The sequence below is a fragment of the Echeneis naucrates genome, chromosome 6, assembly GCF_900963305.1.
Source record: "Echeneis naucrates chromosome 6, fEcheNa1.1, whole genome shotgun sequence".
Classification (NCBI taxonomy): Eukaryota; Metazoa; Chordata; class Actinopteri; order Carangiformes; family Echeneidae; genus Echeneis; species Echeneis naucrates.
In genome coordinates, this window is record NC_042516.1 from 20,306,992 (window position 1) to 20,327,805 (window position 20,814).

A 20,814-nucleotide genomic window follows, 5' to 3' on the forward strand; every position below is an offset into this window, starting at 1 on the left:
GTAATTATAATCCAAGACATGATGAAAAGGGCAAAACTGTATCAATCCTGACTTTAAAAACAGGTCTGGACAATTTGATGAGCTGAAAAAAATATTAATATAATTAATAAATAAGCTGGAATTTATTGCAAATCCCAGAGCTTTAACTGTCAGACAAATTTAAGACATTTGAAAATACCACCTTTGACACCACAGAAACAACGATGAGCAATTTTTACATTTTTCCTTGACCAAATAGTCAATCAGCTGAGAAAATCACAGGCAGATTAATCAAAAATTATCTTCCATTGCAGCCCTGCTATTGGCGCTTGCTGCACATCCCAAAGTGTTTCTCTTGGCAATGGCATGCATCCTTTGTACACTCACACACACAAACACACACTTCTGTTTTGTTTAGTTCACTTACCCACAGTTGGAAGTAAACAAAGAAGAAACAGAGGACAAACCAGCTTCAACATTACTGACTGTTTCTGTCACACAGCAGGAAAATATTGACTTTTTCAGCTCGTCATCGCTCTCTTGTTATTCTCTAGAAAAAAAAATCAGCTGCTTAAACACAAGAAACTTTAAAGTTTAGTTTCTGCAGTCAGGTTCCAGTCAGCTTTATCCATCCAGGCTTTCTTAACTTCTTAGCCCAGCTGCAGAGATCTGAAGGCGAATCTTTTCTGGCAGATATTCTGTAAATCAACAAGAATCTCCACACCCCAAAATTTATAATTCAATTAGGCTGTTGGCTTCCTGGTGACAGGCGAGATTCTTCGCCGCTGCCTGGACTCGCTGTCCTGCAGAGAATAGACCCATTCACATTGAACAAAATGAATAGAGCTCTGTCAGGAAACTACACTCCACTTTAAAATAAACGCACAACGTGTCATTTTGCATGTTATGGTATGTTTTGTTTTTTTTTTTAACAAAAGAACCAGAAACAGCTCCTGGACTGAGGTAAACCAGGACAGGGTTATTAAATCAAGCCTTACTTGCTAATCAAAGATGTTGAGTTAGGTGGTCAAATGACCTGCAGTCTCATGACCAACCAGCTGGAGAGGAGGCAGGGACAGTTGTGTGGTTTTTCACTTTATGGAAAAGATGGTGAGTCAACAGGCCTTTTAAAGCTGATTTAGAACACAAATGTTGAAATAAAATGTTCATATTTTTAAGGTTTTCAGCAAGGAATATGGAGATGCTGTTAGATTAAAAAGAGACTCCACTTCATCTATTTCTATTCTTTCTGTTCTAGCCTCTACTACGCCAGCAGAAGAGACGACCTCATTAGATCAGAATTAAACTGTTTCAGCAAATAAATGTGTGTATTTCTAATCATGCTGGTGTCAGTCAGTACCAACCATTAAAGGTTATACTTGACTGTGCTTGCATAAGCTTTATTGAGTCATCATTGACAAATGTAGGAGTTCTGCACATTGCTTTGTGACTTGTTACATTTTGTTTCACGTTTTTTTTGCTTGTTTGTTTTTGCATGAAAATAAGAAGAATGAAAATTAAGAAAAACAGAACACAAAAGGTTGAAATAGCCAAACTGCTGAACCTTTTATGGATCAGATTGTGTTCTTTGCTGAAGACCAAAGGGACAGAGAAATAAATGACTAGACTTTGGCCATATGATGCAGCTTGCATCAGATTATGTCCTGTGCACAGCCGCTTTTTTCTCTTTTCTCACAGCACATCAAATGAACTAAATCCCTACTTGCATGTTCCCTGCAGCTGATTATGACACTCCCTGGAGCTCTGTTCAGCACAAGACAGGGGGACTTGGCCTCCGGATGCCCCCTGCTGGAGGAAAGCAGGCATGGCCCTCCTGTCGACCTGCTGTCACCTCATCCGAGCAACTCCTGCATCCACAAGAGCTGCAGCTCTGTTGCTGTGCAGGTCCCTCAGCAGCTGCAGGCAGGTGCCCTGCAGCCTCGCTAGCTCAGCCTCAGATGACACGAGGAACTGCATCAGCGCTGCACTGCCCTGAGATGCACACAGGAAACATATTTAGTCTGATTTCGGATGCAGTGTTAAACCACGTGTGAACTTCTGCCAATTAGTACGCAGTCTATATTTTTTTTTATATCAGTTGAAAAGGTTTGCAGTTTGTCGAGTGTTAACTTGCATACATGAGGAGAGACAGGCTCCTACTATCCCATATAAAAAGAGACCTGTAGTCTGAGTGGAAAGATGAAGTGGATGGATGAAACTCTACTTGGCTTCTCATTTGGTTGCTGTTATAAATTGTATTCACAATAAGCATGTTTTGATCATCTAACCTGGAGCCACTGACATCTAGCTAAGCTAAACCAAGCCAACAGTCCAAAGGTGTTTTATGCTTTCAAAGATTAGCAACACTTTTCAATATGGAATATTTTGCCATTCTTTGTAAATGATCAATTTCAACTTTATGGATCAGAAACTGCTGTTGAGAAAAACACATTAGGATGTGAACACATCATGCGATCAAGATGTGAACAAGTGCAACAACTGCACTGCTGCCGTAATTTATCTCTCACTCAGGTTCCGCTTTATCGTGTTGCTGGTCGATGATCGCCCAGCTCTGTAGCTCATTTCAGCTCTGTGGGGTGTCTTCGTGTGTTTTGGGACGTCATTTTTGTTCAGTTTTGCTGTTCTCATCAGTATCATTTGATCATCTGATAAACTGCCGCATTAAACAAGAGCTGGCTGTTGTAGAGACCACTAACTTCTAAAAGGAAAATCAACAATCGTCCCGTGGTACAAAAATAATGCAAGTGTTGCTTCTTCCTGCTGCTGGTTGTGTAAATAAGCAACAGTTTGCAAATTCATCATCAGGGGTGTTTGTTTTGTCATGTAAATATAGCTATAGCTTCCTGTGATTCCGCCCAGTGGCCTCAAAAACTAACGACTGAACTACTGATGGGTTATTTCTCAATGATTTAGAAGCTGAAGATTAAAAAAGCAAAAATTGTACTCCAGTCAAATGATGTCTGTAATAGTTTATAACCAAACTATAAAACATTAATGTTTGTTTAAAGGATTAATAAAGCCGTTTGTTATGAAGCAGGACCTCTTACTAAAATATGAAGACAGTGCTAGTCAAATATTTATCAATGTTATTTATGACTGCATTTAACATTTGGAAGGAAATAAGCACGTGTATGAGTGGAGCAGCCTCAGGTAACTGTGTGCCCGGGTCACCACTGTACTCTGGGCCCCGAGGACGAGATAACGCGGGGTCACTTTGTGGACATAGCTGAACGACAAACACAATCACTGATCCTCTTCCACCTGCGCGCTGTCGTGGCTGTGACAGATACAGTTCACTTCCCTCTGCTTGTGAAACATGGCCTGTCTGGTTGCTGCAGACCTCACAGTCAGGTTTTTCTGCAAAAGGCAGAATAAAATGGAAGCAGTTATTCATATTTCGGCATGATGTCGGAGTATATCGGATGTTTGACATGCTGGATTCGTGGTCACCTGCAGACTGATGGTCTCGGTGATTTTCTTCACCAGGCCGTCGTTGACGGTGCAGCGAGCAGCTTTCTGCCTGGCGATGGCATTCGCCTGATGTTGTCCTTCAGTAGCTCAGACCAGTTGATGGTCAAAGTCGATGACTCTAAAACCTGTTTACACTCTGACAGGAGAAACTACAGATGTGAAAAAACCCTTTAGATTTTATTTAAACAAGCCAAATTTAAACAGACACGAGAACAGAAAGTTCTTGTTAAAATAAACCTCACTGCAGCTTCTCAGACTTTTTTTTTTTTTTTTTTAACCAAATTGAAACTGATTTATGTAAGTGATGAGAATCCAATAATGCATAATGCACGTATGAATTTTTGATTTCGTTTGGATAACTAAAAATCATCATAAACATTTACCTGAGTACAGGCTAATACAAATACTAATAAACTCTGTGGCTGTAATATTTCTTGCATGCAAACTTTCCTGCTGCGGCAGCCAGTCTGTCACCAGAGACTGACAGTTTCTACCCGGAGTGTACCTGGTGTAAAGGGGCCAATGGGGTCTGGTTTGGTGAAGGTCTGGGCGGGAATGCTGTGCCCTCTCACTGCCACAGTCCAACCCAAGGCCTGGAAAAGACAGATGAATTCACACCAAAGATGCATGAAAACTTAATTACTTACAAATGTGCGGCTTATTTTCTCTTTGACTTTCTAGAATTTGAACTATTTATATTATATCTCGCTGTTAGTTGCTCCACCACTTTAAAATATCTCGGTTTTCGCTTCCTTTGTGAAATCTTGAACCTCATGAGAAACAGCTGTCATTACAAACCAAAACCTCTAGCTTGCTAAACAGTTCAATTCTGATGCTGATTAGGGTAAAAATTACACTTTGTCAACATTTTCATGTTATCGCTGCAATTATTGCATGTAGTGTTTCGCTTAAAGCACCAGCGTGGTAAAACACAGACTCACAGCCTTTCTACTTGGTATTAGATCCCCCGAGCTTGTTAGCTCTTCAGCATATGAATGCTGAAAAACAAACAAAAATAAAAGAAGAGAACGACGACGAAAAAAACAAATACAAAGTGATAGTGAGGGAACGCTGGAGGCTTCAGCTGTGCTGTTTTTCCTCCATTAGACAAAAATCACAAGGAGCGTTGGGGGGAATAGGGGAGAACAGAGAGACAGAGGGTGAGGAGGGATATGAAGGAAAACACATGAGCCACAGAAGACACAACAGCGGCGCTGTTAATCACCTGTAGCTGGGTGAGGCTGTCTCTCAGTGTTCCCTCCAGCTCTTGTTTCAACTGGGCCAGCTCTCTTCTCTCACACAACAGCAAGTAATCAGCGCCATCTCTGATCTGCAGCACAGCAGGCCGCCTGTCAGTGAACACATCTTCCCTCTGACACGCTGAGCTCTTCGCTCTGTATCACTGCATGTCTGCTGTTGCACTTGGCTGAAAAAAAATGTAACATACTGTGTTTCCAAAGTTATTAGCGAAAGGATTTCAAAAATGAATTTGATATTGTGCTTTGAAAAAGTATTGGAGGTGAATGAATTCCCATGGTGCGGTGCTGGGAATTCACTGATAGATTTCCTCTTTCCACAGTTAAATGTAAAAAGTGTGAAAGCTGCAGAAACTTCAGGTAAGAGCCATACCCCCTCTTTACTGAATGAAAAAAAGACTGTAGCTCTGAAGTGATGATAGGGCAGGTGGGGTTAGGGTTGAAGGGTTAGGGTTAGGGCACTGAGCGGGGCAGGTGGGGTTAGGGTGAAAGGGTTAGGGTTAGGGCACTGAGCGGGGCAGGTGGGGTTAGGGTGAAAGGGTTAGGGTACTGAGCGGGGCAGGTGGGGTTAGGGTGAAAGGGTTAGGGTTAGGGCACTGAGCAGGGCAGGTGGGGTCAGGGTGAAAGGGTTAGGGTTAGGGCACTGAGCGGGGCAGGTGGGGTTAGCGTGAAAGGGTTAGGGTTAGGGCACTGAGCAGGGCAGGTGGGGTTAGGGTGAAAGGGTTAGGCCAATTCATGTTTTCAATTCACGATTTTGACTGAATTCATCCAAAAATTAACTGTCTTTTGTTTGTACAAAACACCACCACCCCGACCCCAGATTCTTCTCCATGGCAATGAACAGAGGCTCATGGGTATCATAGTACAGCGTACACCATAATTCGACCCATAATTCCTCAGAAACAATAGTGGAAGTGGTGGATTTTTTTTCTATTTACACAAGCATGAATTATGATTCATGAAATAACAGCATAGACAGGTGTAAACTTGGATCAGAGTTTTTTTTTATTCTCTTGAGCTTTAAAAAAAAAAAAAAAAAGGAAAATATCTTAATCCCAGGCTGACAATACAACACACAAACACTGAAAATAATTAGGAATAGTACCAAAAGAAACATATATAAAAGCAGTGAAAGAAAGCGGTTAAAATATTGTTTTGGTCTGAGGTATTCCCCTCCACTAGTGCCAAGCCAGAACCAGAACAACTTAATGGGAAAGTAAAACGATAAACACAAGAGACCACTTTAAAGGAAGACCTTCGCTGAAAAGAGCTTCGGATTTACATAACATCACAGCCATACAGCATATAAAAAGTCACATCCACCAACAATCACGGCATTTGGAAATTTTGTACCAGCTATAATCTCACTGGATGAAATGAAATCTCATCACTGCCTTATCATTAGACCCAAAACATAAAAAAAACTAACAAACAAACAACCAACACAATAATCTGGTGGTTTTAAAATCAAGTATTAAACACCCACGAAGAAGTAGCTAACAGCCACACTAACGTCTCTCCATACTGAAAACAATCAGACTGTGTCTGACTCCAGTCAACTCTCTGAAGTGAATGAGACAAAGTGAATGAAACTTTACTTCAGGCTGCAGCAGAGAAAGGCGGGTCTGCAAGTGCAAACATCCAAAAAAAAAAAAAAAAAAGGGGGGGCGGGGAGGGTGGAGAGATGAACATAAATAGACTGACACCACAATAAATATCTCAGAGGCAAAAAGGTGGTGCAGAAAGTGCAAAGTACTCCTCCAACCATGTGCTGTCTGTTCGCTCTCTCCTCCCTCACAGTTTGACGGCCGTCACAGCTTCATGTTTGTTGTGCAGGTTCTGCTGTAGCTCTCTGAGCAGATGGTCCCGCTCCTCAGCATCCAACAGGATTTGCTGTGTGAGAGAAAAATAAACATCTCGGTCAGTTCATATGATGAAACTGAACACGTTGCACACAAAAGACTTCTTGCAGTCGGTTCAAATGACCGTTAGTTCACCACATTTGTTAACAAAAGTTTTAAAAATCTGTTAGGACCCAACGCTATCTGAGGGTCCACTCAACTGCAGAATTAAACCTGTGTTTCTGTCCTAAATTTAGCCCCTGTGTGACAGTTCCTGGATCAAAAGGTGATTTCAAAAGGTAAGAGGAACTTCAGTGTGGACTTCAACTTGTGCACCTTCATGTATCCCCGTTCGAACAAGGCGTCTGTTGGTGTTCATTGATATTAAAAAAACCTAAGTTGTCACCTAAGTTCCTCTGACCAAAAACGTCAAACTTGGCTAAGAAGCAGCAGCCTCTTCCACTTTACCTCAATGAGTTTGTCTCTCTTCTCCAGACTCTCCCTCAGTCTCCTCTCCTCTCTCTCTCTGTCCTCTCCAATGGTTCGCCAGGCTCTCTCTGCCTCCTTCTTCTCCTTCTCTCTCTCCCTCAGCTCCAGCTGAGCGTCTTTAAGTTGGCCCTTCAGAGAGGACACCGCCTGACTGTGACTCTCCTGCTGCAGCTGTTGAAAAACAACACACACAACAAAATTAGAGAGGTTTTCTCTACTTCAGTTTTCTTTCTTAAACATTCAAATCTAACATTTCACCTGCAGCATGTCCTGGTATTCCTGCAGGGCTGTGGCGAGATGGGTGACCTCCTGGCACAAGATGGCGCCATTTCCCTCTCTTTCTGTTGTTTCACCAGCTCCCTCCCCTGACATCCCCTGACCAGTCACTGAGTTGGAATGAGCCTGGAGGAAAATAATCCACTGTGAGTAAAAGTTTCCCCAAGATGACCAAACTCAATGTTAACTGCCAAAAACCGTTTCTGTCAGAAGAGGCTGAAATGACTGAGGACTGCAGAGGGCTCCTCTTTCGATAATACACAGAAAAAGGAAGCTGAGCTCTGTTTAAAGCATGTAATAGATTAAATCATATATATATAGTAAATCATAAGTTGGCGATAGTTACTGGTAAGCTATAGCAGCCTATATTTGCCTGAAAATACTGGTAATTAATGGCAACAATGAGCAGAGGCTGAACAGTTCAGAGAGTCTTATGTATGTATAATACCTGTCCGTCTATGTGCCGGCCCTGCGGCTCCTCTTTGAGCCTCTGGATCAGAGCTTCCTTCTCCTGCAGGACAGCAGTGAGGGCCTGAACCTTCTTCCTCCACACCTCCCTTTCTTTGTCCACCTCCTTCAGCAGCTGCTCCTTCTCCCCCAGAGCGGCACGCAGGTCCTGGAGTCAACGTAAAATACAGGCCTATGTAAACAAAACTCGTTGCTTGGGGACGAAGTACAAATACTACAAACACAGTTCCTGAACGTGGCAAGAACGTGGGAAGAACGTGGGCGTGTTTGTTTGAAGGCACAATGCATGTATCAGTGGTTTTGTGTGTGTGTGTATTTTACATTGATAATATCCTGGTTGCATTGCAGCACGATGTTGAGTGTGTCAAGGTCTCTCTCTCTGTCTCTTCCGGCCTTCCTCAGTGCCTCGATCTCATTCTCCATGCCTTTCTCTTTCTCAGCCATTTCAGACCTCAAAGTTTTCAGGGCAGTCTGTAGAGCACAAACGCACAACGTAGCACAAACATAGATACATCCACATTAGATCTAAATTTCTTTATTACCCATTCAAACTGAAGTTTTTTTTTTTTTAATTTGGTTTCTGCCTCTTATAGACTTCATGTTGAGCGAAGAGAATTTAAAACACATAGCTCTAATTTGCACTTCTCTGCCTATTTTGTAGAGACACCATATCAGCATGTGTCAAGGCCCAACATTTACAAACAGGCCTTCAACATGTCGAGGTTATCAAGTGACAAAAGATGGGTTTTACTGCCAGAACACTAGAGGTCAACTTGGAGGATTGAAGGATATTGCTGACATGTTGCTGCTAGACTGGTTTAATATATTCACAGGCCTGAGGTTAAAGAAAGGAAAGGAGAAAAAAAAAAAAAAAAAAAAAAAAACCGAAACAAAAACATCACAAGACCTTTCGTCTCAGGAAGCCCAATCCTGGTGACGACCAGCAAAAGCCTGCTTGTGCGAATAACTTTTATGCTTCAGTGTCAGCTTAAGCAGACTCAGCAGAAACCTATTCAAAGATGACTCCGGGATTATGAAGCTCCCATGTTTGGAGGTGTAAATGATTAACAAGGACAAAGACTTTTCCTTCCACTCCAGTGTTAAACAATAACCGCAGACCTGCAACCGCTCGACAGCTGTCAAACTACGTCCTTGCAAAGCTCTTTGTTGTCGCCACTGATAGCTTCAATGTGTTGTTCTAAACATCCAGCTAAATTATGGAGAAGATTTCTACAGAGAGAACTTAATGTTAAGGAGTAAGATCCTTTTTATTTATCCACAAACTGCCATTATGTTGCTCTGTTTGAAGCCACCTTGGACAAAAATCTGTAATTTACCTCACAACACAGGAGTTTCTGGATTTAACACTGCATTATTTGGTTCATTTGTTAGTTATGCGACATATCACATTATCATTATTATTCAAACAGAGTAAAAACTTGTCCTCTTTAAGTAATGATACACGAATCAGCAACTTGCTAATGATGATTTCAACCTGCCAGTGACCAAAAAGGAGAACTTTTGGGGGATTTACTTTGATTACATTGCATTCTCACTTTGTGGTGCAGTGCTGTAGTTGCAAAGATTTTTTTGTGTCCAGTCAGTCATTAAAATCCAAAAACATGTGAAAGCAAGTGACGGGTTAAACAGTGCTGGATTATGTTGGGGGGGGGGGGGGGGGGGGGGACAATATCAGCTCTAACCTTGTTGTCAGCAAGAATTTCCTTCAGATTTTCAGTCAGTTTGCTGGCCAGCTCAGAGTCTGTGTTGTCCTCCACACACAGACGTCTGATCAGACCCAAACACTCCTGTAAGAGAGGAAACATCCATCTTAGTACAAAGCAGCAAGCTCTCTTATGTGACAGACGTTTTAGGGAGGAATACACTTTAACTGCATGGCATCTAATTTATATGAGTTTAAAGATTAAAGGTGTGTGTGTGTAGATATTCACATGCCTCAAAAGTTTATGAAGCCATTTTATGCATGAATAAACACACAGTGCCATTATTAGCAGAGGGAGTGTGTTCACGTAAAGCAATGCAAAGCAAAACTTCCAGTCAAGGCAGATATGTTTGGCCTCTTTAATAACTCCATAAAGAGTTTGGTCTATGCTCCATGTGTAAAGTGCCTTGATGTAACTTTTGTTATGATTTGGCGCTGTTGGGATATTGTACATATTAAATGTTCGAAAAAGAAGGCATGATTTTGTTAAAATGAAGGAGGTATTGAACAGAGCTATCTGCTCAGAGTCATTTAAAGTAGGTGCAGCAGAACAATAACATTCCTGCTATTGTCATCAATATAGCAAGCAGCTAAAAATAAGACCGAACCTACTTGATTGTCCACCAGTACAATGCGGTAAACAGGCAAAGCAAAGCACTTTTGACACTGCCACTTTAAGGGCCTCAAAGAGGAACCACATTCCAGTGAGCTTTGAGCCAGAGCGGGGCAGCAGGAGAGGATCTCACTGCTGTGTGTATGGCCGAGTCCTCACCCACCTGGATCAAACGCTCTCGGCTGTGCAGGGAGTGACCCAGGCTCTGCAGCAGGAAGCTGTCACCCTCCTCCTGGTCCAGCTGGAGGAGAGAGAGAGAGAGAGGGAAAGAAATGACGTTGGCTTCTTTCAGAAGTCAGAGCAGCATCAAACTATGGCCTGTGGATTTACACATCCCGACAGCTGTGTTATAAATCAGCAACTTACACTCGTTTTCATTATTTATATGAACAGATACACTTAAAAGCAACTGTTTTGTAACATAAAACCCACAAAAAGCTCAGCTCAACAGAGGGATTTAACATCCTTCAGATCAGGGTTGTGATTTTTAAAATTATTTTAGGTTCACCTATGATCTCATTAACCTTGTTTTCAGAGTTCGCAGAAGGCGACTATGAACAACAAAACATGCTTTAAAATGTCACTGCATGCTAGCTGCTCAACACCAAACACCAGAGAAACACAACAAAAGAGCTGGTGAATAGACTGGAGCATTCAGCAGCTAACAGAGAGGGTAAAGACCAGCAGAGCCCAAAAAGCGTGAACACTTCTTTGCCAGGTGTTCAAAAACTAAATGGATGGTCATGTTTCTTGCTGACTGGGTAGAACAGAAAGTACTTGCTAGGAGCTCGTCATATCAACTTGAAAAAAATCATGCTTTATCAGTATTCCACATAAAAATAAAATAAATAAATAAATATAATAAATTATTGCATCTTTAAACATGCTGCCACTACACATTTCTGTCCTGCATTTCTTAATACTGAGCTCGGCTCATTCTGACAGATCAGCTCATGTGCAGTTGAGGCCTGTTAATGATATTTTCTAATCATAAGATTTCTGAGCCTGAGGCAAATGCCACCGGTTGGGGAAGATTCCAGAAAGACGCTGTGTGTGTGTGTGTGTGTGTGTACACTTGTAAATGAGAACCCGTGGACACACCCTTGCACAGACACAAAACACAGCGCACCCAACCTTCATCCCTGTCATAATGGGACATTTGTGCTTCGCCAACACTCAGAGCCGTTAAGACATGTGACCGAGGGCTGTTTCTCTTGTGTAAGAAAAGGTTAGAGGCAATTGTCCATAATGACAAATTTGTGGGTGAATGTCTGTTATGTCACAACTTCATTTACATCTCAATGCAATTCCAACAATACTGACTATTTTATTTTATCTCAAGTTTATTATTTTATTATGCGTCGCTCCGCTTTTAAAAGCTCATGAATGATGAGTATTCAAACTATTATTAATTTGATGAATTAAAACCACAAACATATTTTAAGGTATAGTTTGACATTGTGAGAAAAAACAGTCACTGTTACAAAAGCGAATACTACGGCTATAATTAGTGATTACATTTACTACTAACTGTTGGATTAGTCAATATGTTAAAATTTACTTAACTATACAAATCCTTAATTGACTGATTGATTGTTGTTATGGGGGCTTATGTGCTTGAATGTTTTTGCCAGATCAAACGACCATCTGATATTGGTGAGCTTTAGAGATGCTAACTGGCAGATTGTTAGCTTCAATGCGAGCCACGCTTGCTGTTGCCTCCTGTTCTCAGTCTTAATGCTAAGCTACGCTAACTGGTTGGCAAGAACTTGATAATTAAAAGGTTGAACTACTCTTAACATTTCAGTGGAGTGTGTGAGGGGACAAACAAGAACGCTTACAGGTGGCCAGTCCGATCCGTTGACTTCAGTTGCTTTGCTTTCCCTGCGTTCACGCCTCAGCTCGGCCTCCAGGGTCCTGATGCGGGACACAGCCTGGTCAAGCTGGGCTCGCAGCTGATGGACGGCATGTTGAACCCTGCCAGTCGTGCTCTGGAGCGATAAATCATTTCATGTAGTAAAACAAAGCTTTTCTGGACTAGTTGCTCAACACACGAGGCAAGCGTGAGGACACTAACCTGTCGATGAAGGGGCCTGAACTCATCCCTCAGCTCTGTCAGATTATCCAGATCCTCCTCTTCATCCATTTTGTGTCCTCCATTCTCCACATCCTCAAAGCTGAGCGCCCTGTTCACTGAGGGTGTCAACATCTCTCCAGGCTTTCCTGAGTACAGCCTTTCCTTCTTGTCCAAAACTGGGATCCTGCTGCCTGAGGGTGAGCTGACCGGCTTCCCCTCAATTCTCCTCAGCTCCTTCAGCATGAAGGTGACTGACTGATCACCTGGTGAGTCAAACGGGTCATTGCCATCAAGAGAGTCCAGGGACTGAATGGATGTAGCGCGGGAGGACGCTCGTAAGGAGAGGCTGGATCCGGCCAGTGAAGCCGGGCTGGAGCTGATGTATGGCACTTTCTGCCAATGGAGGGGCATGCTCTGGGATTTGTCCCGCGACCAAGCCAATGGGGAGAAGGGTTGGTAAGGCAAGCGGCGAGGAACCCCACACACTGACTCATAATCCGAGTCGGACACTCGTAAGGAATCGCAGCCTTCGCACCCTTTGCCCTTTCTGCATCTTTTACCCGTCCTTATGAAATAGGGACACGTGTCCCACTTCTCGGACCAGCACTCGTACTCAGAGAGCGCCATGTTCTCCTTCAGCATCTCCCTGTAGCCCTCCTTCTCGGCCTCCCCGTCCTCCTCGCTGGTGCTGCCCCTGCTCTGTGAGTCCTGTGGGTGTCTCTGCTGGTAGGTCTGGCGCACCCACTGTCTGATCTTGTCTCTTTCCTGCATCAGCTTCTGAAGCCTCTCTGATGAAAGCACCCTCACCCTGGCGATCACCGAGTCGAACTTGAAAACCCGCTCGAGGACGCATACGCATTTGCCACACACAAACTCCGCCTGCCCACCACCCCGCTGTACGGACTGCCCCAGTATGTGGGTCAGCACAGAGAGCAGATCCATCCCTTTGGATGGGGAGCTCAGGGACAACTGGGACTTGGAGAGAGACACTGAGGAACCAAGAGACAAGGTGCTGCCTGCGAAGCAAAAAAAAAAAAAACCACAACAAGCTGACTTCAGACTCAACAGGTTTACAAAATGTGACCTAAACCTGCATCTCCTCGTGCTCCAGACTCACCCCAGGGGCTGCTCTGTGAGGACCGGGACAGGCTCCCTCCTCTCAGGGACCCGGTCGGGGTCTGAGGCTGACTTGCTTTCTTATTTTGGCCCCCAAACAGCCACCGCCTTTGGTTCCCCTGGAGAGCGCCGCCACATATCCGGCACATGTCATTTTTACCCCTGGAGGACATCGTGGACAGTCGGGTGGAACTGCACTTCCTGTTGTCCGACACAAAGTGGAAAGTCTCTGCAAATCAAGAGGGGGGGGGCAGGAGAATCATTACAGGCTCAGAAGATGATTATCAGTCCCAGCTCAGATGATCGTCATAGAATAAGCACTGGATAAAATATTATTAGATTCCAGATGGTCTTGTACTTGGTTGTGTCTTTTGTTTTCCTGATGATCCTGGATGTTTCTTTTGTTTTGTTTTTTTTAAATTTAGACACACTGACTGATTCCTTCGGCTCACTCAGACAGGCACAGTGAAGCGTGTGCCCGGTGGGTTGTCTCCATGTTTTCGTCCTCTCCCTGCTCACAGCCCTCTGGCTGTTTACAGAAGCTCCCCACAGGGCGGGACACGTCGGCCTTGAGCCACGCTGACAGTGAACTCAGTCAGACTGCAGATGAATGAAAGTTAGTCTCTGTAGTGAAGCCTTCAGTCCTCAAAGGACCAAAAAAAAAAAAAAACAAAAGTGGAATGAGACACCCTGTAATACTTTTAACCCGTTCAAGCCAACATAAGAGGATTATCTGGCACATGGGCTCTAATAGAAATGTACTTTTTGCGTGTAAAGTTTGTTTTGAAATGGGACAACTTTATGTTTAAACTTTTGTCTGTTCCATCACGACATTATAAGGCAGCACTGACCTTTTCCGGGAACAGCATGCAATATGTTTCCAAAAAAGAGGGAAACATTTGAACTATCTGGGTCTATTTTAAGAAGCGGAGGTGAAGCGATTCCTCGTCAAAGCGCAGTCAGACCTTTAACACTTTAACACTTTAACGCCGGGCTTCATGAACACACAGCCAGCTTTCACATGCAAAGCGGGGTTTTTTTTTGTTTGTTTGTTTGTTTGTTTGTGTGTTTGTTCGTTTTTAGGGCGCTGTCTTACGTCTGGAGTCCTCCGGGATTCTCGTGCCGGACGGGATCAAAGTTGAAGTCCGACAGACGAGGCAGAAATCTTCATAGTTTTTTTCCACCGAGGCACGACGAGTTTAAATGATAAAGTCAAAAACAAAACAAAACCAAAAAAAAAAAAACATCCGAGCAGGAAAATCTCCACCGGGAACTGAACAAGAGCCGCGACGCGCCAGAGGTGAGGAGGAGGGGTGGGTGTCACCTTTCTGACGTCATCAGTCATACCTGTTTAGAGCCGCGTGAACAGAGGGGGAGGAGGAGGGGGGGGGCTGATGTAGAGAGGAGCATTCTGGGATTTAGTGTCACACAGCTGAGGCCAATCTCTGCCTCCATCCATTCAAAGAAAACAAACAGCGGAGCGCTTTTGTAAAGAGAAAATCAAACAAACAAACAAACAAACAAACCATGTAACATAGCTAAGAGAAGCAAAGTTCTCAGTTCTGCATGAAAAAACACCATAAAGTTGTTATAATGGCCCTACAAAAAAATAAACCATCGAGCATGATATAAACATGCGTCTTGTGTATGCATTACCTGGAGGAGCACCAAATTTATTTACACAAGATTTATACAAAACGCTTTATCATTTATGAATATCTACAGTTTAGGGACTAAATCTGCTCATAGTATTGTAAATATATAAGATTCAGAAGTGATTTTGAAATAGCAGTCATGATATGCAAATTGTGTAGGCCAAATTTTTTGGTTAGATAAATTCCCCTCATTTAATTATCTGAGAAGCCATAACTCAACTCTGAGGAATGAGTTCATTACAGAAAATCTACTGTTTCATTGATTAAATTCTCCCCCCTACGCTGATTGAATCTCATCACGCATAAAGGACAGGAGTTAACTTGTGTACTCTGCTGCCCTGCAGTCAGAGGTCCAGGAAACATGATCTGAGAAAAAAACAAAGCCGGAGAGCTGGATAAATCTGAACATGCAGAAAATCTCTAATCATTTACCTACATTATGATCTAAGTCTACTCATAATGTTAAATATTAACTGGGACTAGATATTTACTTGTTTTGGTGTTGACTTAGTTCTCTGGATAACGTTGAGGATGAACTCACAAATAATGTTGTGTCAAACTGCGTCGCATTTAAATTCACTTCTAGATTTGTGTTACTGTAGTCAAATGAACAAACATACCAATAATCTATAAAGACTTTAATGCATTTAAGAGGCGTAGCAATGCAGGCTTTCTTTTACAGTACAAACACAATACAAACCTCATCTCTGTGGGTTCAGTCCCTCTGTCATGTTGCATTCATGACTCAAGGTGGACACCTTTTACATTTCAGTTTCAGTTTGAAGTGGACATTTGAATTTTAAAAGCCTCTAAAGTAGCTTAAACTTCCCCTAGAGGGCAGTGACCGACTTGTTACAGCACATGTCTGCCAATGATGGTTCTCTGAGCCTCAGACTAGTGGTTCTCCAAGGCGGATCCTGGGAACGCAAGTAAGTTTCAAGATTTTAGCATCAAGGCACTAAAAATCTAAGACATTAAATCTTTATTATTCATAAGAGAGCAATAATACGGAGATATGTACTACATTTAAAAACTTTCAAAAAGTGGTTTCACTAAAAAATAGCAGCTCTGTAATGCTCTTCTAATTCAGAGTTCATACATTAACTTAAGGGGATCATAAAGCTCTGTGTCAAAATTTCATAATACTCCATCCAACATTCATCAATATATGAAATATCAACCATCTGCACATTTGCACAAGCATGAGCTATTTCTGCAGCACTGAGTGTCTGCACATGACACTAGTGTGAACCGTTGTCCGTTTCACCGCAGTAACACGTCATAAGAACACATCTGACGCAGTAGCTGAGCTGCTCTCATGTCAGCCACTTCTGCATGCAGCTCTGGAACACCGTGAAGTTGGAGTGCCACTGAACGTGCACCACTCCAGAGTGAATGCACGTGGACACGTCCCCACGAGCATCAAGCGTCTTCAGGCCGAAAGCGTCGTTTCTATAATACTTTCCCGGGGAGAGAGGAAGAGAGGGACAGGTGAGCCAACAAAATGGGCTGCAGATCAAGAAATAAATATGAAAAAGAAGATGATAGGCAGGGGAAGATAGAGAAGCAATAAAGCATACGATAAGTGTTAGTTTCAAAGTGTGACAACGAGACACATACATTCATTTGCACCTTACCTCTTGCTTCCTCATTTCCACAATGTTTTCATTGCTGTCATAGAATCCAAAGTGGCTGCGTAGAAAAGAGGAAACAGTTCAGGTAAAAGGATCTTGAAACCGCTGACATGCTCCACTGTCTTCAACCTGAGAATCTATCAAAGCCATTGATGTCATGATCACTGGGGATTTTTTTTAAAATGCAAAGCCATTTCTGTCTGCTGATTCTAACAGTTTAAGTTTCATTTAGTTTTAACAGCCAAAGTGCAATTTTTGCATTTATTATGCTGATTTGTTTTAATGTTCAGAAGACTATTTGTAATGCCATTCCTGCCGCCAGTGTTCAATAATGCGGATACTTATCATTTTTTCCCCCCATTCATTTAATTTTACCTGATTGTTATTTGCAATTATTCCTGAAAGTTTCTTTTGAAACACCAATTCAGTATGAAATGATTAACTAGCTAAGTCTCAAAAGATATTTTAATTGGGTCAAATTCAATTATAATTTCACTTACCTAGTTCATTGAAAGCTGCATATGTCTTCATTTTTATGAAGAAATTCTGATATTATATTCTGTTTAACTTAGTATTATACTTAATATGTGTAACTTCTTTTGGGGTATTTACAACTCACCTTTTGCTCTCTGAAATCAAGTTGCTCTTGCCTCTAACATTTACCTTACCTTATTATACTTTATAATATATATTATTTGTTTATGATAATCAAGCAGATTATTTTTTGCTTTTCCTCGCATTAGGATTTAGTTTGGAGGTATAAAAAGGCGAGAGTGAAAGTATTAAGAGTGAAACCTGGACTGCCATGGTGTGATGACGCCATCATCTGGTCCTCCGATCAGCACAAGCTTGTTGATGCGAAGAAAGCTTTTCCTCCATGCTGAGGAATTAAAGTGAAACAATGTCTGTTTTCGTAACATTTTGAAACAACGCAGATGTTTACCCCTCATCCATAAGTAACATATACAAAATTAGTGTAATTAATTTCCTTTACCCTGCATGTCGGAGTGGAATGTTTCACCATTAAGTTTTGGGAGAAAGTTGTTTTTCTGCAGGTACAGAGACCTGTGATGAGGGTCTGTGGAAAAAAACAAAAAACAAAAACATAAATAAATTATGGTCATCTGTTTTTATAACATATAAATACAAAGGGGCGTAATGTCTCATCCAGCCCCTCTTCAGTTTGAAGTACATATTTTCACCATCCAAATCATTGAAGACAAATTCTCTTACTCTTACCATTCCAGTATTGGCAAATAGACACTTTTTGCCAAAATCTCAGGTAGCATATTTTAAACACTGCAGTCTTTATGTAGTCTGGAAAATACCGATTCAGGTAGTTTGTGTCTGTGGAATAGGACAGAGACAAATATTGACCATCTTCTTCAAATCAATGCCACTTGTTGAAATGGACAAAATGTATATTATATGATAGAGTGATATAATGTCAGCATTCTCTGTAGATCAAGGGTTAGATACAGACATGACTGAAGCCCTGACCTCCATATTGCCCCGCCAGTGGTGATGAAAGTGAAATGAAGTTGTGCACATTGTGGTCCGGCATGGTGGAGAGAAGTGCTCGACAAATAAGGCCACCTATGAAAAACAGGAAGAGGCAAATGACACATCAAGACAGTTCAGACGAGTCAATTACAGAGCAGAAACATTTCCTGATGATGCGATCCCTGATTTTGTGGTTAGCGAGGGGGGTTCCTCCTACTACACTGCTGACATCAAATGATGCTGTTTCAAAACATTTTGCAACACTTGCACCCAGCTTCCCTTTTAATTCACTGACGCATTCTAATACGATGCTCCTGCCAATAATGCAACCTTCACATAGGTGCTAAACACACAGGTATTAATGTTGTTTTGGCAGCGTTACTCTCCATTCATCATTCGAAGAGCCAGGAATCAAAACACTTGAGTGTTTCAGACCAGTACACTCGACCTCCTCAGCCACTTTGCCTCTTCGGTACATCTGCCTCCTTACGATGTGAGCTCCCATTTATGCTTATTTCAATATGTAAGAATAGGTCCACTCTGCTGCTGCGTCCCAAACTGGGCAGAAATAAATGTTTGTACGTTCCAGTGCTAAAGAATGGAGGCGTGTGCATGTTTACGGTGTTTGTGTGGAAGTGTGTGTGAGTACTGTAGTATAGACTGAGCACCCTGTGAAAAGCATAGAAGATGGATGCCATTGGGAGCTTTTTTCATGATGGGGCCAATGGCTTTCCCAAAGTCCCGGACTTGTGTCCACAGTGGCTTTACGCTGTAGCTGTAGTTGTCCACACTGATCACTGACACCTTGGTGCCCGGGTGCACCTGGATATAAAACAAAACCAAAAGAACACAGGGAATTTAAACTTGATCTTCTGATTCAGAAGAAGGCACAGAGCAACAGAAACAGCAAATACTGATTAAATCACCTGCCAGCAAACTACCAGCGTGATAAACGATCATGTTATCAGCCAACTCAGACTCATCATGAGGAATAGAAAACACAAAGGGAACAGAAATCATTGCAATGAAACTGCCTGCTGATTCTTACTATGACTCCTAATTTAATCTCATATTGGATCTATTTTATTTCCATTTCAAACCTTAAATGGTGAGGAAATTAAAAATTTAAGTTATATCTAAAAAGGGGTTGAGGCGAGAAGTTTGAATCACAACTGAAATGATCAAGATCAAATTTAACTGGTCAGTAGAATATGAAATTCAAAAGCAGGTTTATTAAAACCCATAAAATAAGTTTTTATGAATTATAAAAGATCATTATTAGACTCAAGACACCCAGAGGAAGTTCTATTAACTCCATCTACAACATTAAAGTTATTTATGAGTGTTAATTTTAACACCTTTTCTATCTTTTGTATTTTTACTATAGAAAAACATGAAAATAAAAATGCAAATTCAGGCAGGACACAGAACAGCCCACTTTTAGTGACTTTTAACGCAGATCATCTATTTCGCTTGTGCACCTCGTGATATTTTCCTACCTTTGTTATGTAACCGGACAGAGTTTTAAATTCTTTTGGTCCGTCGAGTATACCATGCACGATGACAACAGGCCTGTAGCCGTCGATGCGAACCCCCTGCAGCTGCAGCAGCAGCAGCAGCAGCAGCGATCCACACATCCCCGGCGGAGTCTTCATCTCTGCAAGCTCTCAGGTGAGACCTCCGGCCGCGTTTGCAGACTCAGTAACTACTTCCTCTCCTCTCGGCACTTATATAGCTGCTTCTTTTTGAGAGGAGGGGGGGGTGCTAAGATCACATCCGTTTTTTTAAACCCCCCCCCCTCTCTTATGTTTGGCCAGGAGCAACCCCCCGACTTTTTACCACTAATTTTGAGGTTACTTTCCATCACGCAAGTGATCAGGTACAATTCCACTTCCGTTTTGTTTTATTCTTTCACAATTATTGTGGCTTCCAGATGTATTCAACAAAGAAATTATTTAGTATTTAGTAATTCAGCTTGAGGAGAAATTTAAGCCTGATATATTGTGAATTTTGTGTCAGTACAAGTTGTTGAACGCAGTGCAGACAGAGACCAGACGTGAGGTGAAGCGAAAGTAGTTAGATTAATAATAATAATAATCATAAAAAAATGTTTTTGAGGAAGCTGACAGCTGGAGAGAGCTGAGAGGAAGCAGCCATGGGTGAAATGTTGTCACTATTGAGGGGGGTGGCAGTAAACAGGTGGTATGAAGTGACACACACACACCAGTTTTTGTGCATGGTGGGGTAACCCCTGAAAATTTGACAGGCCACTCCCCTGACCTTCTCTTCAATGAATTCAATGTCTTTTTGGTGGGGACCAGGGTTTTGGTACCTACGTTGTGAGTGTGCTGTCCGACTGCGGTTCCCACCAAGTGAGAAAGGGAAACACAAACACACACACATGCAATAGGACATGCAATAGAGGCACCACCCTTTATGAAGGTTCTACAGCACTGGAAAAAAAAAAAAATCAGGCAGTATACTGGAGCAGCAGGAAACACAGATGTCACTTCAAATTGTCAATCAGACAATCAAAGTACAGTCCCTCACCTGACCAGGGACCGCTTCCTGGGGACTTGCCATGTTTTTGTGATTAGTGGGGTCAACATATACACACTGATTTTTCTATCTTCACTTGGACCACTTAACTTACTTTTTGGATATCTTAAACACTATTGACTCTGCATTTAAG

The 20,814-nt window shown here is 42.1% G+C and overlaps 2 protein-coding genes and 1 long non-coding RNA gene across 3 annotated transcripts; all 3 read right to left on the reverse strand.

Annotated features, from left to right (window-relative positions):
* Nucleotides 1-2,977: 2,977 nt before the first annotated feature.
* Nucleotides 2,978-4,985, reverse strand: LOC115045290 (uncharacterized). Its single transcript, XR_003840871.1, has 4 exons — nucleotides 4,697-4,985; nucleotides 3,977-4,064; nucleotides 3,451-3,607; nucleotides 2,978-3,357 (listed from the first exon to the last, which is right to left on the reverse strand). It is a non-coding gene; the product is annotated as an uncharacterized LOC115045290 (long non-coding RNA).
* Nucleotides 4,986-5,755: 770 nt separating this feature from the next.
* Nucleotides 5,756-14,568, reverse strand: LOC115045286 (interaptin). The gene is made up of 11 exons (XM_029504893.1): nucleotides 14,427-14,568; nucleotides 13,332-13,559; nucleotides 12,215-13,230; nucleotides 11,979-12,128; nucleotides 10,301-10,378; nucleotides 9,505-9,609; nucleotides 8,123-8,272; nucleotides 7,782-7,949; nucleotides 7,316-7,459; nucleotides 7,037-7,228; nucleotides 5,756-6,620 (listed from the first exon to the last, which is right to left on the reverse strand). Exons 2-11 carry the CDS (start codon nucleotides 13,501-13,503, stop codon nucleotides 6,522-6,524), a joined length of 2,274 nt encoding a protein of 757 aa, XP_029360753.1. The 5' UTR covers nucleotides 13,504-13,559; nucleotides 14,427-14,568; the 3' UTR covers nucleotides 5,756-6,521.
* Nucleotides 14,569-15,614: 1,046 nt separating this feature from the next.
* Nucleotides 15,615-19,811, reverse strand: LOC115045188 (lysosomal thioesterase PPT2-like). Its single transcript, XM_029504749.1, has 8 exons — nucleotides 19,622-19,811; nucleotides 18,791-18,944; nucleotides 18,120-18,215; nucleotides 17,859-17,966; nucleotides 17,614-17,697; nucleotides 17,415-17,499; nucleotides 16,623-16,677; nucleotides 15,615-16,445 (listed from the first exon to the last, which is right to left on the reverse strand). The coding sequence occupies exons 1-8, from the start codon at nucleotides 19,775-19,777 to the stop codon at nucleotides 16,302-16,304; spliced, it is 882 nt and encodes a 293-aa protein (XP_029360609.1). The 5' UTR covers nucleotides 19,778-19,811; the 3' UTR covers nucleotides 15,615-16,301.
* Between the last annotated feature and the right edge of the window lie 1,003 nt (nucleotides 19,812-20,814).

What these genes read in the sequence shown, in the direction of transcription:
- LOC115045286 (XM_029504893.1), bottom strand. Translation starts at nt 13,503, where the DNA reads ATGTCCTCCAGGGGTAAAAATGACATGTGCCGGATATGTGGCGGCGCT. An exon ending in GCCGAGAGCGTTTGATCCAG is followed by an intron (nt 9,610 to 10,300) that starts GTGGGTGAGGAC and finishes CCTCTCTTACAG; the next exon opens with GAGTGTTTGGGTCTGATCAG. An exon ending in GCCGGCACATAGACGGACAG is followed by an intron (nt 7,460 to 7,781) that starts GTATTATACATA and finishes ATTTTCCTCCAG; the next exon opens with GCTCATTCCAACTCAGTGAC.
- LOC115045188 (XM_029504749.1), bottom strand. Translation starts at nt 19,777, where the DNA reads ATGAAGACTCCGCCGGGGATGTGTGGATCGCTGCTGCTGCTGCTGCTG. An exon ending in TGTCCGGTTACATAACAAAG is followed by an intron (nt 18,945 to 19,621) that starts GTAGGAAAATAT and finishes TTTTATATCCAG; the next exon opens with GTGCACCCGGGCACCAAGGT. An exon ending in ACTGGCGGGGCAATATGGAG is followed by an intron (nt 17,967 to 18,119) that starts GTCAGGGCTTCA and finishes CCTATTCCACAG; the next exon opens with ACACAAACTACCTGAATCGG.